At 45.1% G+C, this 17,158-nt stretch overlaps 1 protein-coding gene across 6 annotated transcripts in view; it reads right to left on the bottom strand.

Moving 5' to 3' along the window:
* Positions 1-17,158, bottom strand: part of cep43 (centrosomal protein 43) — a 29,035-nt gene that overhangs the window by 7,230 nt on the left and 4,647 nt on the right. For 2 of the 6 annotated variants that reach the window (XM_056294377.1, XM_056294381.1), the window contains 11 exons: positions 16,392-16,480; positions 15,441-15,575; positions 14,325-14,351; positions 12,042-12,098; positions 11,837-11,907; positions 10,937-10,998; positions 7,941-8,002; positions 7,694-7,774; positions 6,983-7,036; positions 3,716-3,918; positions 2,843-2,899 (listed from right to left, as the gene is read on the bottom strand). In XM_056294377.1, the coding sequence (XP_056150352.1) occupies positions 2,843-2,899; positions 3,716-3,918; positions 6,983-7,036; positions 7,694-7,774; positions 7,941-8,002; positions 10,937-10,998; positions 11,837-11,907; positions 12,042-12,098; positions 14,325-14,351; positions 15,441-15,575; positions 16,392-16,480 (898 nt within the window). The remainder of the gene's footprint in view (positions 1-2,842; positions 2,900-3,715; positions 3,919-6,982; positions 7,037-7,693; positions 7,775-7,940; positions 8,003-10,936; positions 10,999-11,836; positions 11,908-12,041; positions 12,099-14,324; positions 14,352-15,440; positions 15,576-16,391; positions 16,481-17,158) is intronic. The other 4 variants (XM_056294378.1, XM_056294379.1, XM_056294380.1 and 1 more) reach the window with 4 other exon arrangements.

Raw genomic sequence — 17,158 nt, forward strand, 5'->3', positions numbered from 1 at the left:
CAACCGACTAAGGGCATCGGCATTCCATGCTGCCTTCCCGGCTTGTAGATAATCTCATATCTCATATTCATGTGCCCGCAGCGTCACCGCCCACCTCTGGATTCGTGGCGAGGCCATCTGTGGTGCTGCCTTCAATTCATTGAACAATGACAACAGAGGTTTGTGGTTAGTTACAATCATAAATCTACAGCCATATATACAGTGCATCTGGACAGTATTCACACCCCTTCACTTTTCCCACATTTTGTTATGTTACAGCCTTATTCCAAAACGGATTAAATTCCTTTTTTTTCTCATCAATCTACACACAATACCCCATAATGACAAAGCAAAATCGGTTTTGTAAAAATTTTTTGCAAATTTATTAAAAATAAAAAACTGAAATATTGCATGTACATAAGTATTCACATACCCTTTGCTATGACACTCAAAATTGAGCTCAGGTTCATCCTGTTTCCACTGATCATCCTTGAGAAGTTTCTACATCTTGAATGGAGTCCACCTCTAGTAAATTCAATTGATTGGACATGATTTGGAAAGGCACACACCTGTCTATATAAGGTCCCACTGTTGACAGTGCATGTCAGAGCAGAAACCAAGCCATGAGGTCAAAGGAATTGTCTGTGTACCTCCGAGACAGGATTGTATCGAGGCACAGATCTGGGGAAGGGTCCAAAACATTTTCTACAGCTTTGAAGGTCCCGAAGAGCACAGTGGTCTCCATCATTCGTAAATGGAAGAAGTTTGGATCCACCAGGACTTTTCCTAGAGCTGGCCGCCCAGCCAAACTGAGCAATCGGGGGGGAAGGGCCTTGGTCAGGGAGTTGACCAAGAACCCAATGGTCACTCTGACAGAGCTCCAGCATTCCTCTGTGGAGATGGGAGAACCTTCCAGAAGGACAACCATCTCTGCAGCACTCCATCAATCAGGCCTTTATGGTGGAGTGGCCAGACGGAAGCCTCTGCTCAGTAAGCTCAGTAAAAGGCACATGACAGCCCGCTTGGAGTTTGCCAGAAAGCACCTAAAGGACTCTCAGACCATGAGAACCAAGATTCTCTGGTCTGATGAAACCATGATTGAACTCTTTGGCCTGAATGCCAAACGTCACGTCTGGAGGAAACCAGGCACCTCTCATCACCTTGCTAATACCATCCCTACAGTGAAACATGGTGGTGGCAGCATCATGCTGTGGGGATGTTTTTCAGCAGCAGGAACTGGGAGACTAGTCAGGATCGAGGGAAAGATGAATGGAGCAAAGTACAGAGAGATCCTGCATGAAAACCTGCTCCCGAGCACTCAGGACCTCAGACTGGGGTGAAGGTTTACCTTTCAACACGACAACGACCCTAAGCACACAGCCAAGACAACGAAGGAGTGGCTTCGGGACAAGTCTGTGAATGTCCTTGAGTGGCCCAGCCAGAGCCCAGACTTGAACCCCATTGAACATCTGTGGAAAGACCTGAAAATAGCTGTGCAGCGACGCTCCCCATCTAACCTTACAGAGCTCGAGAGGATCTGAAGAGAAGAATGGGAGAAATACCCCAAATATAGGTGTGCCAAGCTTGTATCTTCATACCCAAGAAGACTTGAGGCTGTAATCACTGCCAAGGGTGCCTCAACCAAGTACTGAGTAAAGGGTGTGAATACTTATGTACATGCAATATTTCAGTTTTTTATTTTTAATAAATTTGCAAAATTTCTACAAAACCTTTGTCGCTTTGTCATTATGGGGTATTGTGTGTAGATTGATGAGAAAAAAAAAGGAATTTAACCCATTTTGGAATAAAGCTGTAACATAACAAAATGTGGGGAAAGTGAAGGGGTGTGAATACTTTCCTGATGCACTGTATGTACTTGTGGAACATCTGAACTCCAAATATTACCCAATTTCCCCTCAGGGATGAATAAAGTATTCTGATTCTGATGATTTTAGGGTGGAATGTCTCCATCTCTGAGGTGTTTTTACTCAACAGTCCATTAAAACCACCAAGTGGTTTCTGAGACTGCAGGGAAACCGCCTTTTCCCCCTCCGTTTTTCTGATGCATGCTGGGAAAAGACCACCCGACAACACGCAAACGGATGCTATGCTGGATTGGAGCGCCTCCTTTTTCTGGTTGGTTGGTAAAATACCGAGTTCTGGAACTGACCAATCACGGTGCTGTTAACCACATCAAATGCATGCCCCACTCAGGTGTTAAGCCCCCTGACTGGATGCCAGAGCAGGTGAGCGTGCAGACTCACTCATTGAGACTAATCCCCCTCCTCATGGAGGCGCCAGCAAGCCCAGAGAGACACTCTTCCCCCAGCGAGTCATTGCTGTGCGCCAGCACAGCACTGACTCGATATAGACAAGATATATCGCATGATAGACAGGGAAACAGGGAGAGAGCGAGGTAGGACAGAGAGAGAGAGAGAGAGAGAGAGAGAGAGAGAGAACAGAAAAGAAAAGAAAAGAAAAGCTAGCGTTACACAGCAGACAGCAGGTGCAGCTTAATGACCTCAAACACAGTAGTTGAACTAGCGCGAGGGCTGGGGATTAAGCAAATTTATTTTTCTGGGTCTTTAAATCAGATTCCAATTCTAAAACAATGCTTTTTTTCTATTGCTTAACTCACTGGATAGAGCCAGCTTTCTCCATGCCAGAGAGCACATTCTCTAGTTAACAAAAACAGCAAAACACCCTGAGGTGTTCCAAGACTTATTGATGTATGTTGTAGCTGGAATATTGACCCAGTACTGACCCTGCCTGTTCTGTAACCAACCAGTCTTGTATATTTCCTTTAGAGAGCCCAGACTGTGTGTGGTCCAGCTGGTTTTAGCTGGATTCCGGAGGCACTTACTCTTTCAGGCTGTCTGTCTTTCCTGAAGGAAACTTCTCTTCCACAGGAGGAATGCTGCTTCCATGGCAGTCAGGAATCACAGAGGAGACAAAGTCAGTCTCAATGTCAACAGAATAGAAAGCAAGGGAAGCTAGGAGACATTTAGCTAGCTGGAAACACACGCTCAAGTCTGCTGTTCTGCACACGTCATAGCTTTGTACAGTTTTTCACATTTGCCAGCAGGACATTGCATAGTGCCTAGGGTAAAAGCACTGAGCAGGTTAAACTAAAGTTAGCAGAGCAGCTAACTGTCACAGACTCTACCAGACTAAAAACCAATCCGAACATTAATGGTGTCTTTCTGTTAGCCTGTGATGACGCTACCTTGGCTAGCACGTACACATGTGGCTGCTCTCTGCAAACTGTGAAATGCTTGGCATTGCTAGAAATGTTTCGTTTATGAAATCTACGATGAAAAATGGTGTCAAGCAACCATCTTCCATGGTGAAAATGAGACCAGAACTAGAGAAAAACTCATCTTTGAGTCTGACCAGGGTTCAGACGAAATACCATTGGACACATGTGATGGAATTCGTTTTTAATCAACGTACTAAACAGTAGCACATCTACCTATAATGTTTATCAAAATACGTGTTTCTGTGATGAGAACAGGATGAAAGCTAAAATTAAAAAACACGTTCTGAACAAAAATGATGAAAAAAGAGGTAATTGGCGTATGTTTTCCTCTTAGTTTATCAAAGAAATGAACACTGATGGCTAGCTTTGCTATGCTAGCGGACATAAAAAGAGACCACTAGTAGTGCTAACTAGAGAGCAATCTGGATGGCTAATGTTGACCTGTGGGTTCTAAAGGGCTCTTGAGTGTCTCCTCACCAGCTGTAGGTCTTCTGTATGTGCGGCAGAGGGTCGTCAAAGAAGGAGTCTCCCTCGTCTGGATCCTCCTCCACCTCCAGGTCCAGGTCCAGTGCCCTCTTCTGTCTGCCGTCTGCAGGCTGCTCGGCAAGCCTGGAGCCCAGCTGGACATCCTCTTTCCCCATAGTATTTGTACTGGGCTCACTGCGGCTCGACTCCGGCCCCTGGGGTACATACATCCCAGACACACAGTGGGCAGCAGAAACAGCAGAGTAGATTAGCTTAGAAGTGACACGAGTCCCTATGTATGAGGCGGGTCTCGGTCCTGACAGATGGTCAACACTCCAAGCAAAAGGCAACAAAATGAGATTCTAAAAGTCCATCCAAATGTTTCCTTGCAACAAGGTGTCGCTAATGTGATGTAAGTAACAATGTTGACACATCTCCATGGAAACAGTTGCCCACCATGTGACCTTTAGGGAAAATGTACTGTTGATTTCCAACATCGATTTTTTTTCAGAATATATTTGTTTATTGCGTGAGAAGGTGTTTTATAAAGCTGTTTTTAAAAAGTCATCTGATCGGTCAAGAGATTTTTCATACCACAAGGTAAATATGGCCCTAGTTTAATGGTTACTATGGCAACCAGAAAATCAGTTATTACTGTTATCTTCCTCTGTAATCCAGTGGAAAATTCCACTCCCTTTTGCTGGGACAGTTGTCCATCTACAGTGGTGGTGTGAACTGTGGACTTGGTCATTCAGTGACAGACTGAGCGGTGTGAAGAAGCACCAGAGAGGTGCGGAAACCCGACCTCCATCACAAGAGGTCTGGTCTATGTCCAGTGACTTGTTTGACAGCGTTAAAAGGCGGCGTTAGTATGTCACATGCAGATGAGATAGCCTGTCAGGTGGATTTGGTGATGTTTCCAGATCATCTCTCAAACAGCTAGCTCAGCACTTCAGGTCAACCATGGGACAGACAGTTGTAGGGGTTCACATCACCAGGCAGGTTCCTGACTAAAGGCCAATTCATAGTCTTGACGTACCATACACGCCTGTACTTAGCTGGGGTCCGCGTGGACTAAAATGATGTAATAGCTGACCTCAGTGTACGCCCGCCTGCCCATGTCCACGCGAAGCTCGATTTTTGTGACCGCGTGTACCTAGCATTCGAGTACCGGTGTCACACAAAACACGGCTCAGCACGAAACTGCTTCACATCGACATGCATTTCGTGTGGCACCGGAACCTTTAGTTTCTTCTTCGTGGCTTTACAACTTTTATTCAGTATGTTTTATACAGTATGTTTTTCCATACGTCTCATATCCCTCACCAACACGCTGGACTCCCCCTCTCTGCCCCCCCCCTTCGTTAAGTGGTTGAACATACTACCTCCGCGAGGTTTTTCTTTCCAACATGGCCTTGTAACAGAGCAGCTCTTCTTCCTCATCCGCAGACAGCGCCATGTTGTTTACAGTCCGTAACTTCCGGCGGAAAAGGAAAGACTGTGGGAAATGTAGGCCTTGGGTATGCGTTGGTACGACTGGACTAAGAAAAGACTACGAAACAGTGTGGTCCGTCTGCACAGTGTACGCGCCCTGTACTTATAGACTATGTGAGCAGCCTAAGCCTGCTGCAGTGGGAGATTGTCTTGGTGTTATACAGCATCAAAGAAACACCGGTGGTATCACCCCAACACCACCAAAGCCACAAGTATGATATCGCAATAACAAAGCGAATCCTGTGTTGGCATTTGGCAACCAGATTAACCCAATAAACATGTTTAACTCGCCAATCACTGATCAGTGGCAGTTTACAAGAGTTGGTGTCCCTGTCCAGCCACAATATGATAACGCCTAATCATCATGATAATGCCTAAACACAACCAGTTCTCAGGGCAGTTACTGTCTCACACCAGCAGAGGAGTTTCCAAGAATCATCGTATAGCATAATGCGCAGGAATACAAAGGACTCTGCCTATGAATGAAAAGCAATAACATCAGTTTTCCTCATTATGTTGAGCACTGATAGTGAAGGAAAATATGACTGTCAACTAGCCCATATCACTAGAACGCAACATTATTCTATAACTAATATTACAATATGATCCAACTAGACCATATCGCTAGAACCGAACATTATTCTATAACTAATATTACAATATGATCCAACTAGACCATATCACTATAACTGAACATTATTCTATATCTAATATTACAATATGACTAGATCATATCACTATAACTGAACATTATTCTACAACTAATATTACAATATGATCCAACTAGATCATATCACTATAACTGAACATTATTCTATATCTAATATTAAAATATGACTAGACAATGTCACTATAACTGAACATTATTCTATATCTAATATTACAATATGACTAGACCATATCACTATAACTGAACATTATTCTATATCTAATATTACAATACGACTAGACCATGTCACTATAACTGAACATTATTCTATAACTTTAACTAATATCACAATATGTGAATTAGTACATGGTGAAAACTAAAATAAGTAGCTATGTGCACTGGAACAGAAGTGATCCCTCCCCCCTTTCTCCCCAGTTGTACTTGGCCAATCACCCTGCTCTCCGAGCCGTCCCGGTTGCTGCTCCACCCCCTCTGCCGATCCGGGGAGGGCTGCAGACTACCACATGCCTCCTCCGTTACATGTGGAGTCACCAGCCGCTTCTTTTCACCTGAAAGTGAGGAGTTTCACCAGGGGGATGTAGCGCATGGGAGGATCACACTGTTCCCCCCCAGTTCCCCCTCCCCCCTGAACAGGCACCCCAATCGACCAGAGGAGGCGCTAGTGCAGCGACCAGGACACATACCCACATCTGGCTTCCCACCCGCAGACACGGCCAATTGTGTCTGTAGGGACGCCCGACCAAGTCGGAGGTACCATGGGGATTCGAACTGGCAATTCCCGTGTTGGTAGGCACCGGAATGCTACCCAGATGCCCCCAGAAGTGATTTTCTGTTCTCCTAATGGTCCTTGGTAATCTGCACACCTTTCAAGGCCTGTCTTGATGCACGCTCAATAATCCGGGTAAGAAAATCAACGAAGGTTTGAAACATATCTGTCAACAAAAGCTGCATCCAGATGAACCGATTCAATCTTCTCTGACTTTCAAGGCCTGAAATCCGTCGACTTTCCATAACTTTTGAGGGAGGCCACATGGTCAGGCTGTGGAGATCTGGTGATTCTCGTGCTGTTCCCAGGGTTGAGCTGTTACATCTACCCTATCCTAGAGGCTGTTTACCTTGGCAGTTCTGTTTTCCTGTCCTCTGTGCTCATGGCCTTTATACCTGGGGATCTGAGCATAGGAGGCAGAAGGTGGCTATCAGTGTCTACTGACCAAACAGAGACTATCAGCCTGTGAGAAGCTACAGTAAACTAGGAAGAGAAGCAAAATAATTCAGACATCTGTTCATTCTACTGACCTCCTCTTCCTGCCCCTCAGAAAGCATGAGGACAAAAGCTTCTTTTAACAACATGGACAGTCTTCAAAAGACATTTGGAGCCAATTCTTTGCTCCACCTTCAGTGGGTGTGATTTTCTACTGTGGTGACTGCAGAGATTTGCTCCCGTATGAGGGAAATACACTGCAGAGCTTTGAGGGTTTTCTTTATCAGAGCTGCTAAGAACATGTCACCACAAACGAGATTAACTCAGCAGCAGCTCTTTTCCCATGATGCATTACGTTTCGCATGCAGGAGTGAACCTTCAGGCGTAAATTCCATGTTTTCAGACACACACAAGGGACATTAAACCCAATGATTACAAGTATTTTGTAGTGTAAAAATATTTAAATCTAGGGGAAATACAACAGATATTGAAAAAGAATGGATAAATCCTTTAGCAGTGATCTTAAAGGCCTCGTAGGGCCCTACTCTGCCAACTACAAGAGTTGATTTATGACACAGGAACTCTTACTTTTATGCTAACTCCACAGTGGGAAAACCAAACATACCTTACTGGTAGGGGATGGGTTAACTCTCTCCTTCATCAACATACCGGGAGTGTGGTTGGTGTCACCAGAGTCTTGTACAACCTTTAGGAAGGAAGACGCTGTTACACAATACCCATCGATACCCAACGGGGCTTACCAGAAGCCCCTTGCTTGTACAACGTTATCTGTAGCTGGTAAAGTTTAACCACAGCTAGTGAAGTTTGTCTGGAGCTAGTAAAGCTGTCTGGATAGTCTGTTAGAATCTCACCACACTTCTGCACTGAGCGAAGAGCCGTTTGTAAAGTTCCACAAACTCCTGGAAGTCTATTTCTGCAGCAACACAGGGTAAAACACCAAAGAAATAACTTAGACATGTAATGAAACGGTTTTTAGCAACATCAACAAATATAGCCACAAGTGGCAGTTAACAGGATCCAAGCAGTTTCGCAAATGCGCTACCTATTGGCAAATTCTGGCCAAATGTAGTAGGCTCGCATCTGGAGTGTACCTGTGCATGATTTGGCATGACCCACGGCTGCAGGAGAAGTCCACATTTGATTCAAGACCAAACATTTTTGTAGCTACATGCAAAAACCTAAAGTGGGTTGTTTCAGCACCACCACCAGGTCGATTATGACAACATGCTGCAGGCTTGCATCTGGCGTATGCCTGCAAATGTGTAACAAACTCATGATGATCAGTTGCACACAACTGTTTGAGTTGACAGCTAAAATTTGATTGGCTGATGGCAGCCATATTTTTTTGGAGTATGAGGGCGTCCTGTCAGATATCGTTAAATCTTTGTACAATGAAGAAGCATGCAACATTTCAAATGAATAGGACAAACGGTTAATGAATGATGGCTATTTAAACTTGTGACGCTGCTACGCCACCTATTGGCCAAAAAGTATACCAAATTTGGTTGCAATAGTACAAAGCGTTCGATAGTTTTTGTAATATAAGCCCCGCCCACAGAATTTGTGCAAACTTTGAGAACCAGCTGTAGCTAAAGTGTTGGTGATAAAATTCTGGGGGGGGGGGGGGGAATCACACAGACTTCTGCTGGACATCGAAGATTTTGCTTCCTGAACACTTTTGGGTGTATTTTATCTACAGAGCACCAAACTACACTGAGCTGCTGGACAACATGCTCAAAGAATACAAAACCATGAAGTGCAACATGTCACTGAAAATTCATTTTCTGCATCACTCTTGGGACTTCTTCCCTGCTGATCTTGGTGCAGTCAGTGATGAACATGGTGAAAGGCTTCACCAGGACATTGGGACCATGGAAAAGAGGTATCAGCGCAACTGGAATCCAGTGGCGGCTAGCCAGTACAGGCTGCTGGGGCGCCGCCCCTTCAAATGTCAAGAGATGAAAATCTACTTAAACATGTTGAATATAATTTAGTTGTATAATGCAAATAGTTATGAAATAAGTCTGTGAGCGCCTGTCAGTAGCCATTAAATATTGGTTCCAAACGGTATTTGGTTGATTTCTGTCTGAATACATATACTTCCTGGATGAGGGGCACCAGCCAAACAATACCTTATGTAAGCCCTCAAACTCTTGGCGAGCAGGTGACATGAGGCTGCTGTCTGATTGGTTTCTTCATATTTTCCATGTGCTCCCCAGACACTCCCATTTTTATTGGCAGTGAATCGGTATCGTTTTAATGTTTTTTGATCCGATGTGATTGGACAATTCTCGTGGCTGTCAATCATGTTCACACCCACCATGACGCCTCGTCTCAACTGTCAACCATCCACCATCTACGAACCCTGATAAAATCTAGGCTACATCGCCTTTCTTAATAACTCTGTGACTGTGTGGACATTAAAGCAGCTGTCAGGTGTGCTGCACCAAGGTAAATTGCACCCCCCCCCAAAGATTTTTAGCACCAGCCGCCACTGCTGGAATCCATCAATGCTGGCCAACTATTGTTGGACACTGACACGAGAGGCACCAGATGTTGAGTACAAACGAAAATCAGCTGCAAAAAATTTTAAGCTCAGCTGAACCAACACAATGTGTCAGCATCACTACACGATCATTCATTCATTCATTCATTCATTCATCATCAGCCACTTCTCTGGGGTCGGGTCGCGGTGGCAGCAAGCTAAGTAGGGCACTCCCAACGTCCCTCTCCCTAGCAACGCCCTCAAGGTCCTCCTGGGGGATCCCAAGGCGTTCCCAGGCCAGAATAGACATGTAATCCCTCCACCGAGTTCTGGGTCTACCCCGGGGTCTCCTCCCAGTTGGCAGTGCCCAGTAAACCCCCAAAGGAAGGCGCCCAGGAAGCATCCTAATCAGTTGCCCGAACCACCTCAGCTGGCTCCTTTCGACGCGACGGAGCAGCGGCTCTACTCCGAGCTCCCTCCGGATGTCCGAGCTCCTCACCCTATCTCTAAGGCTGAGCCCAGACACCCTACGGAGGAAACTCATTTCAGCCGCTTGTATCTGCAATCTCACCCTTCGGTCACTACCCAAAGCTCATGACCATAGGTGAGGATTGAAACGAAGACTGACTGGTAAATTGAGAGCTCTGCCTTCCGGCTCAGCTCCCTCTTCACCACAACGGTCTAGTACAACGTCTGCATTACTGATGATGCTGCACCAATCTCCCTGTCAATCTCCTGCTCCATCCTACCCTCACATGTGAACAAGACCCCGAGATACTTCAACTCCTTCACTTGAGGCAACTATGCATTAAACTTGTTAAATTCAATAAAAGTTATTTTAATGTTTCTCCAAATTCCTACGTGATACAGCAAATCTGAAATTATTTTTTGTGTTCAGCTTGATATTGTCTATTATAATCTTTAATTTTTTTTCAGGAAGCAAAACGTTTGAAAGAATTTGTTGTCCAGTTAAAGAGTTTGGTGAAGTTTGAACAAACCTTTGGCAAAATAGAAAATGTTGTGCATAGAGTACTAATTACAGTAAAACACAAAGTCACTGCATCCTCATCGTTTGACACATCTGAACACCATTTGAAACGTGATATCGAGCATCTGTGCAATCTCTATTTCGCTGCTTGGACCCCTAATAATAATAATAATAATAATAATAATTATTATTATAACATCCTGAACAGCAACGGTATCAATGGAAACACTTTCAGTATAGTTCTAGATGACAGACCATCTTAAAACTTCCTCTTATTGAGTAGTGACACTTCTAAAATTACTGCCAAAACCACCAACACTACTAAAACTACATTTGTATTGACGGCTATAAATAAAGATTATAAAAATACTTACTTCTACTCAAAATTTTGTCAGCAGCTCGAAGTTCATCGATGACAAACCTCTCCAACATGCTCCTGTACGAACAAGCAAACAACAGAGTACAGCAAGAACACATGGCTAACATACCACATGCTAAAGAAACATAACTAACAACATGCTAAAAATACATGGCTAACATACTACATGCTAAAGAAAAATGGCTAACACATGCTAAAGAAACATAACTAACATACAACATTCTAAAAACAAATGGCTAACATACTACATGCTAAATACACATGGCTAACAAATGCTAAAGAAACATAAAACACGCTAAAGACACATGGCTAACATACTACATGCTAAAACACATGGCTAACATACTACACACTAAAGACATGGCTAACATACTACATGCTAAAGACACATGGCTAACACATGCTAAAGAAACATAACTAACATACATTTTAAAAACATGGCTAACTTACTACATGCTAAAGACACAAGGGTAACACGTGCTGAAGAAACATAACTAACATAAAACATGCTAAAGACACATGGCTAACATGGTAAAGAAACAACTAACATACTACATGCTAAAGATACATTGCTAGTATGCTACATAGTATGAAAATAAGGCTAACATAAAACAGTAAGAACCCATTACTAACATACTACATGCTAAAGACACATGACTAAAATAGAGGACATGAGACTAACAGACTTTGCCTTCCCTCATCTTTAATATTTGCAACTTCCTGTATTTCCTATTTTGACCTCTTTTCATATCTGTTTGTTTCACTTATTAGGACTTTGTAAATGAATGAGTAGATGTACTACCTATCAGTCTATGTGTGTATGAATGTACGCATGTGTGAATGACTTTCCACCATTTTTCCTTCAGAAACTTCCAGCGTGATGCTGTGAACGTACTTGTTAAAATGAGGGAGGAGATCTGAGAAGACAGATTTCACATCTTCTTTTCCAACGGTGCCACTTTTGTCCTGTCAGGGAACACGACACCAATCAGCATCTCAGGGAAACGAGTCCCGACCACCCAGAAAAATGACTGACGACACAAACCGACATGTGACCTCCGACTCCGAAACACAGGAACCAGGCGAGGTGTGATGATCACCTTGTCATACGAGTCAAATGTCTTCCTGGCATCTGCCATCTGTTTGGGAGTCAGATCCTTCAGGAGGACAGAAAGTGAATTCATGTGAACAGTTTTACACACAACAGGGTTCATCCAAACCATCACGTCTTTCTGGCCGCTCATTACTGGTTACCATGTGATCGACTTTCGGAGGAAAAAAGATGCAATCCTTAGCGAGCTTGTACAAGATCAGCTCACAGTACGTATACCATTATTCATAGTATTATCATAAATAGCAGTAGCATTGATGGCATTATTGATAGTTGTATTAAAAACCTTGCCAGAAATAAAAGTACACTTAGTAATATAATGACCACAACAGTTGTAGAAGCAGCTGCACTAATGTTATGATTATTATAATTCTAAACCTCATGCACATGAAGACAAAGGTATGCAAGCTGTGTGGGAGACGTGACAGTTGCCGACTTGACAAAATGTGAAACTCGACTGTAAAAATCAGGACAAACTTTTCTTATTGTTTCCTGTTCCTCTGAACAGTTCTGCTAACAGGAAACAGTTCGGTGGCTCTGCTGGGACGTCAGCGGGCTGTCTGACTGACCCAGATAACAACAAAAACAGCCTGAAGACATTCACACGCCCCCCCCCCCCACACACACACACACACACACAGTTACACCTCCCTCATCTTCTCATATGACAAGACACCTCTATCATGTGCCCACCTACACACACTGTAGAGCAATAAACACAAACCATATCACACACAACATTCCACATGATGTCAACTTAAGATCATGTGACACACACACAGACACACACAGACACACACACAGACACACACACAGACAGGCAGACATACAGACAGGCAGGTAGACTGATAGACAGGCAGAGACACACAGACAGACAGGCAGGCAGGCAGGCAGGCAGACACACACACGCACAGACCAATAGACCGGCAGACAGAGAGACACAGACAGACAGACAGATAGATAGACAGACAGGCAGACGGACACACCGATAGACAGGCAGACAGAGAGACAGATAGACAGAGAGATAGATTGACAGACACACACACAGACAGATAGACAGAGATAGAGACAGGCAGGCAGGCAGACAGACAGGCAGACAGACAGCGGTGAGCTGACAGTGACTGACAGACAGTGAAACAGTGTAAAAACAGACAGGGTGAAGAGAGAGACACTCATTTGGACAGAGAGAGACAGAGACAGAGCGAGAGAAAGAGAGAGACAGTGTGTTAAAACGATATGATCCCTATCTGTTTGTCTGTTTGAGTCAAGTCAGTTTTATTTGTGTAGCCCAATATCACAAATTACAAATGTGCCTCAGGGGTCTTCACAGCAACACAACATCCTGTCCTTACACCCTCACATCAGATAAGGAACACCTCCCTAAAAACCCTTTAACAGGGAGAAACAGCAGGAAGAAACCTCAGGGAGAGCAACAGAGGAGGATCTCTCTCCCAAGACGCACAACGTGCAATGATGTTGTGTTTACACGATACAACATTGAAAGAGGATAACACAATTATAACGAATTATAAAATATATGAAGAATATGATGAGGAGGATGCCGAGCCGTGTCCAGACGCCACCGGAACAGCCCAGGACCTGAGCCACGTGAGTCCTTGTGTTGTGTCTGGTGGGTCTTTGTTCATATGTGTACCTGCTGGGGCTGACATGTCACCCCCACGACCCCCCAGGCCCACCTGAGCTCTCTGGAGACGCAGGCCTCAATATCTGGCTCCTCTGTTGATGTGGTGACTTTATCACTGGTAACAAGTTAAACAAGTGTGTGTGTGTGTCTGTGTGTGGTCTGCTGCTGTGGTTCTGTCAGAGGATGCCGATGCTTCATGTGTGTCCCAGTCTGCACCAATTATTACTCAGCCTCTACAGCTTCTTACTTGACTCATGCTTTACAGCGCTTCCTGAAAACAACCTGTTTCCAGGAAGTGTTTTATTTTATAGCTCGGTGTGTTACCTCTCTTTCTAGCTTGTCCATTTGGTACCTTAACACAATTCAGTCTGTCCCGGAAGGGGGATCTCTCTCCATATTCTACCAGAGTGGCTTTTCCGTCATCCTTTGAGGCTTTTCCTCATGTGACATGAGGGACTGCTGACAGACTCACTGTCTACCTGTTTACCGCCGTGGGCACGTCAAAACCCTCAGACTGGAACTGGGATTCAGGGCAGACAGACAAAGAGACAGACAGGCAGACTAATAGGCGGAGAGGCAAACGGAAAGACAAATGGACAGACGGACGGACAGACAGAAACATGTTACCTTGGGAATGTGTGGGGGCACGTCTCCCTACAGGCAGACCAGCAGAGAGGACCATGAAATACAGAAAGTCATTAAACACAGGGCTGTCACCACCACGACATTTAGCTGACGATTAATTGTCATACAAATAATCGTGATTAACGATTTTTTTTTTTTGCTTCCCCCCCTTTTCTCCCCAATTGTACTTGGCCAATTACCCTGTTTACACACACACACACACATATATATATAGATACTGCTTTATATATATATATATATATATATATATATATATATATATATATATATATATATATATATACACACACACACACACACACACACACACACACACTGCATTTATATATGTGTGTGTGTGTGTGTGTGTGTGTGTGTATGTATATATGTATGTATGTATGTATGTATATAGACACTCGTCTGAAAGCTTCAGGAACAGCCAATTGCCGGGATGGAGCTGTGGCGGTGGCTGTCTTTCCAACTTCGGCGAATTGGGTGGGGTGGTGGATCCGTAGATGGGTTTTTAAAATTTGTGGTATTGGCGCTTATGACTGCCACCTTTTCGCTGCAAATCCAACAAATCGCTTCCTCAAGTTATCGGGCTCTCCTTTTTCATTTGGCTTAACCTAACATGTGCCCACTGCGGTGCTGTGGTGTCTGGCCTTGCAGCTACGCCCGTGATGTTAACGTCACAACACATGCTCGCCCAAATGCAGTCGTCGAACATTATAGATTACAGAACATTACAGAACAACTGTCTCAATATAAACAGTTTGTTGGCGCTAATTCACCACTCGTGTGCCAGGGGCGCAACAAGATGGCGTCATTGAAAGAGCGCCAGTCGAACAACAAATGGTGGGAAACGAGGTGGAACTCGTAATGGAAATACGAACTTCCTGTTAGTTTCATCCAGCTGTCTTTATACAAATGAAAGGAAACGATTCTGACGACTCTGCAACGCGATCGCGGTCAGGTCGAATAATCACCATCAGGCGATTATGTAACAGCTGTGACAGCCCTACTTAAACACCGAATCAAAACGACTGAAAATAATATCTTAAATCCACCCTCCCTCGTGGAAGGAGCAGTAGAGGAGAGTCAAGTGACAGGTGAGCTCACCTCCGCCATGATGACTCTGTCCTTGTGTCGGCTTCTCTTGGCCACTTCCAGCAGCAGAGGAGAGTTCCTGTTCACTTCCGTCTCTGACAGACCCAACTCCCTGCACATCTGCTCACGACTGTCCAACACATTTAGCTACACACACACACACACACACACACACACACACACACACACACACACACACACACACACACACACACACACACACATCAGGTGTTACCAGTTACCCCCCTTTTTCTCCCCAATTGTACCCGGCCAGTTACCCCACTCTTCCGAGCCGTCCCGGTCGCTGCTCCACCCCCTCTGCTGATCCAGGGAGGGCTGCAGACTACCACATGCCTCCTCCCATACATGTGGAGTCACCAGCCGCTTCTTTTCACCTGACAGTGAGGAGTTTCGCCAGGGGGACGTAGCGCGTGAGAGGATCACACTATTCCCCCCAGCCCCCCCCCCCCCCGAACAGGTGCCCCAAGCGACCAGAGGAGGCGCTAGTGCAGCGACCAGGACACATACCCACATCAGGCTTCCCACCCGCAGACACGGCCAATTGTGTCTGCAGGGACGCCCAACCAAGCCGGAGGCAACACGGGGATTCGATCCGGCGATCCTCGTGTTGGTAGGCGATGGAATAGACTGCCACGCTACCCGGACGCCGTGTTGCATATCATCTAAGTCAACCCTGAAGCTGTAGAAAATAAGATATTTCCCTACATTCAGCTCAAGACTGCAATGTGTTTTTACTGAGATCTCCCAGGAGAAAACGCTGCTAAACTTTAAACAACGTCTTTTTCTTCCGGGCCGCCATTTATCTTCCTGCATGCACGTCAAGACCCTCTGCACACCTCCCTACCCCTGCTGAACCCAGATGAGAGCAGAATTAAACCAGGACAGCTGTATGTGCTCTACCAGGTCTGTATCGCTCATCCTGTCTGTGGTTCTGATACTCACAGTGTTGATCTCAGGCTGGAACACGGCGAGGGTGAAGTCCAGGTTGAAGACATGAAGGAAGTCCTTGACCAGTCCAGCTACCAGACGTCCTGAGAGAAACCAAACCGAGAGCTGGCGTTCACATCAACACCTGACCTCAAACAAACAACCACAAAACCTAACCAAGACCCCCTGACCTACACAGGGAACACAACCCCGTATCTTTAGCGTCTGGGCCTTCTACCACACAGGACCTCGTTGTGATGGAGGCCGATCAGAAGAGATGTCAGTAGCACGTCTGTAGCCACACAACACCACCGCTGTATTCACGTTCACATTTCAGTCATGTTACCTGTACTTTCCTCAACTACTTGTCATGTTTAATAACGCTCACAGTGAGCAGCACACCGCGTCGGATCCCTGGTCATGTGTCACCAGCAGGGGTGGGAGTATTAACCAGTCCGATACCTGGACCAGCGCAGGCACGATGCGAGTACATCGGTAAAAACCGACCTATTTAATCACTAGCGGTCATATGCCTTCCTCCTACGTTACGTATGTGTTACATTAGCGCGCTGATGCCGTAGGTGTGTCACAACAAACATGGCGGAGGCAGAGCAAATACACAACAGCACCTCACCAACAGTTTAGCGACTACGGATTTTACAAGAAAGACGGGCAACTTGACCAGGCAAAGTGTGCCGTGCTGCTGTAAAGCACACAGGCGGTACGACTAACCTTCTTACTCACCTGAAACGGAGGTATGGTGTGACGCCTGCCGGTGCCCC

This window comes from Lampris incognitus, chromosome 15 (assembly GCF_029633865.1).
Source record: "Lampris incognitus isolate fLamInc1 chromosome 15, fLamInc1.hap2, whole genome shotgun sequence".
Lineage (NCBI taxonomy): Eukaryota > Metazoa > Chordata > Actinopteri > Lampriformes > Lampridae > Lampris > Lampris incognitus.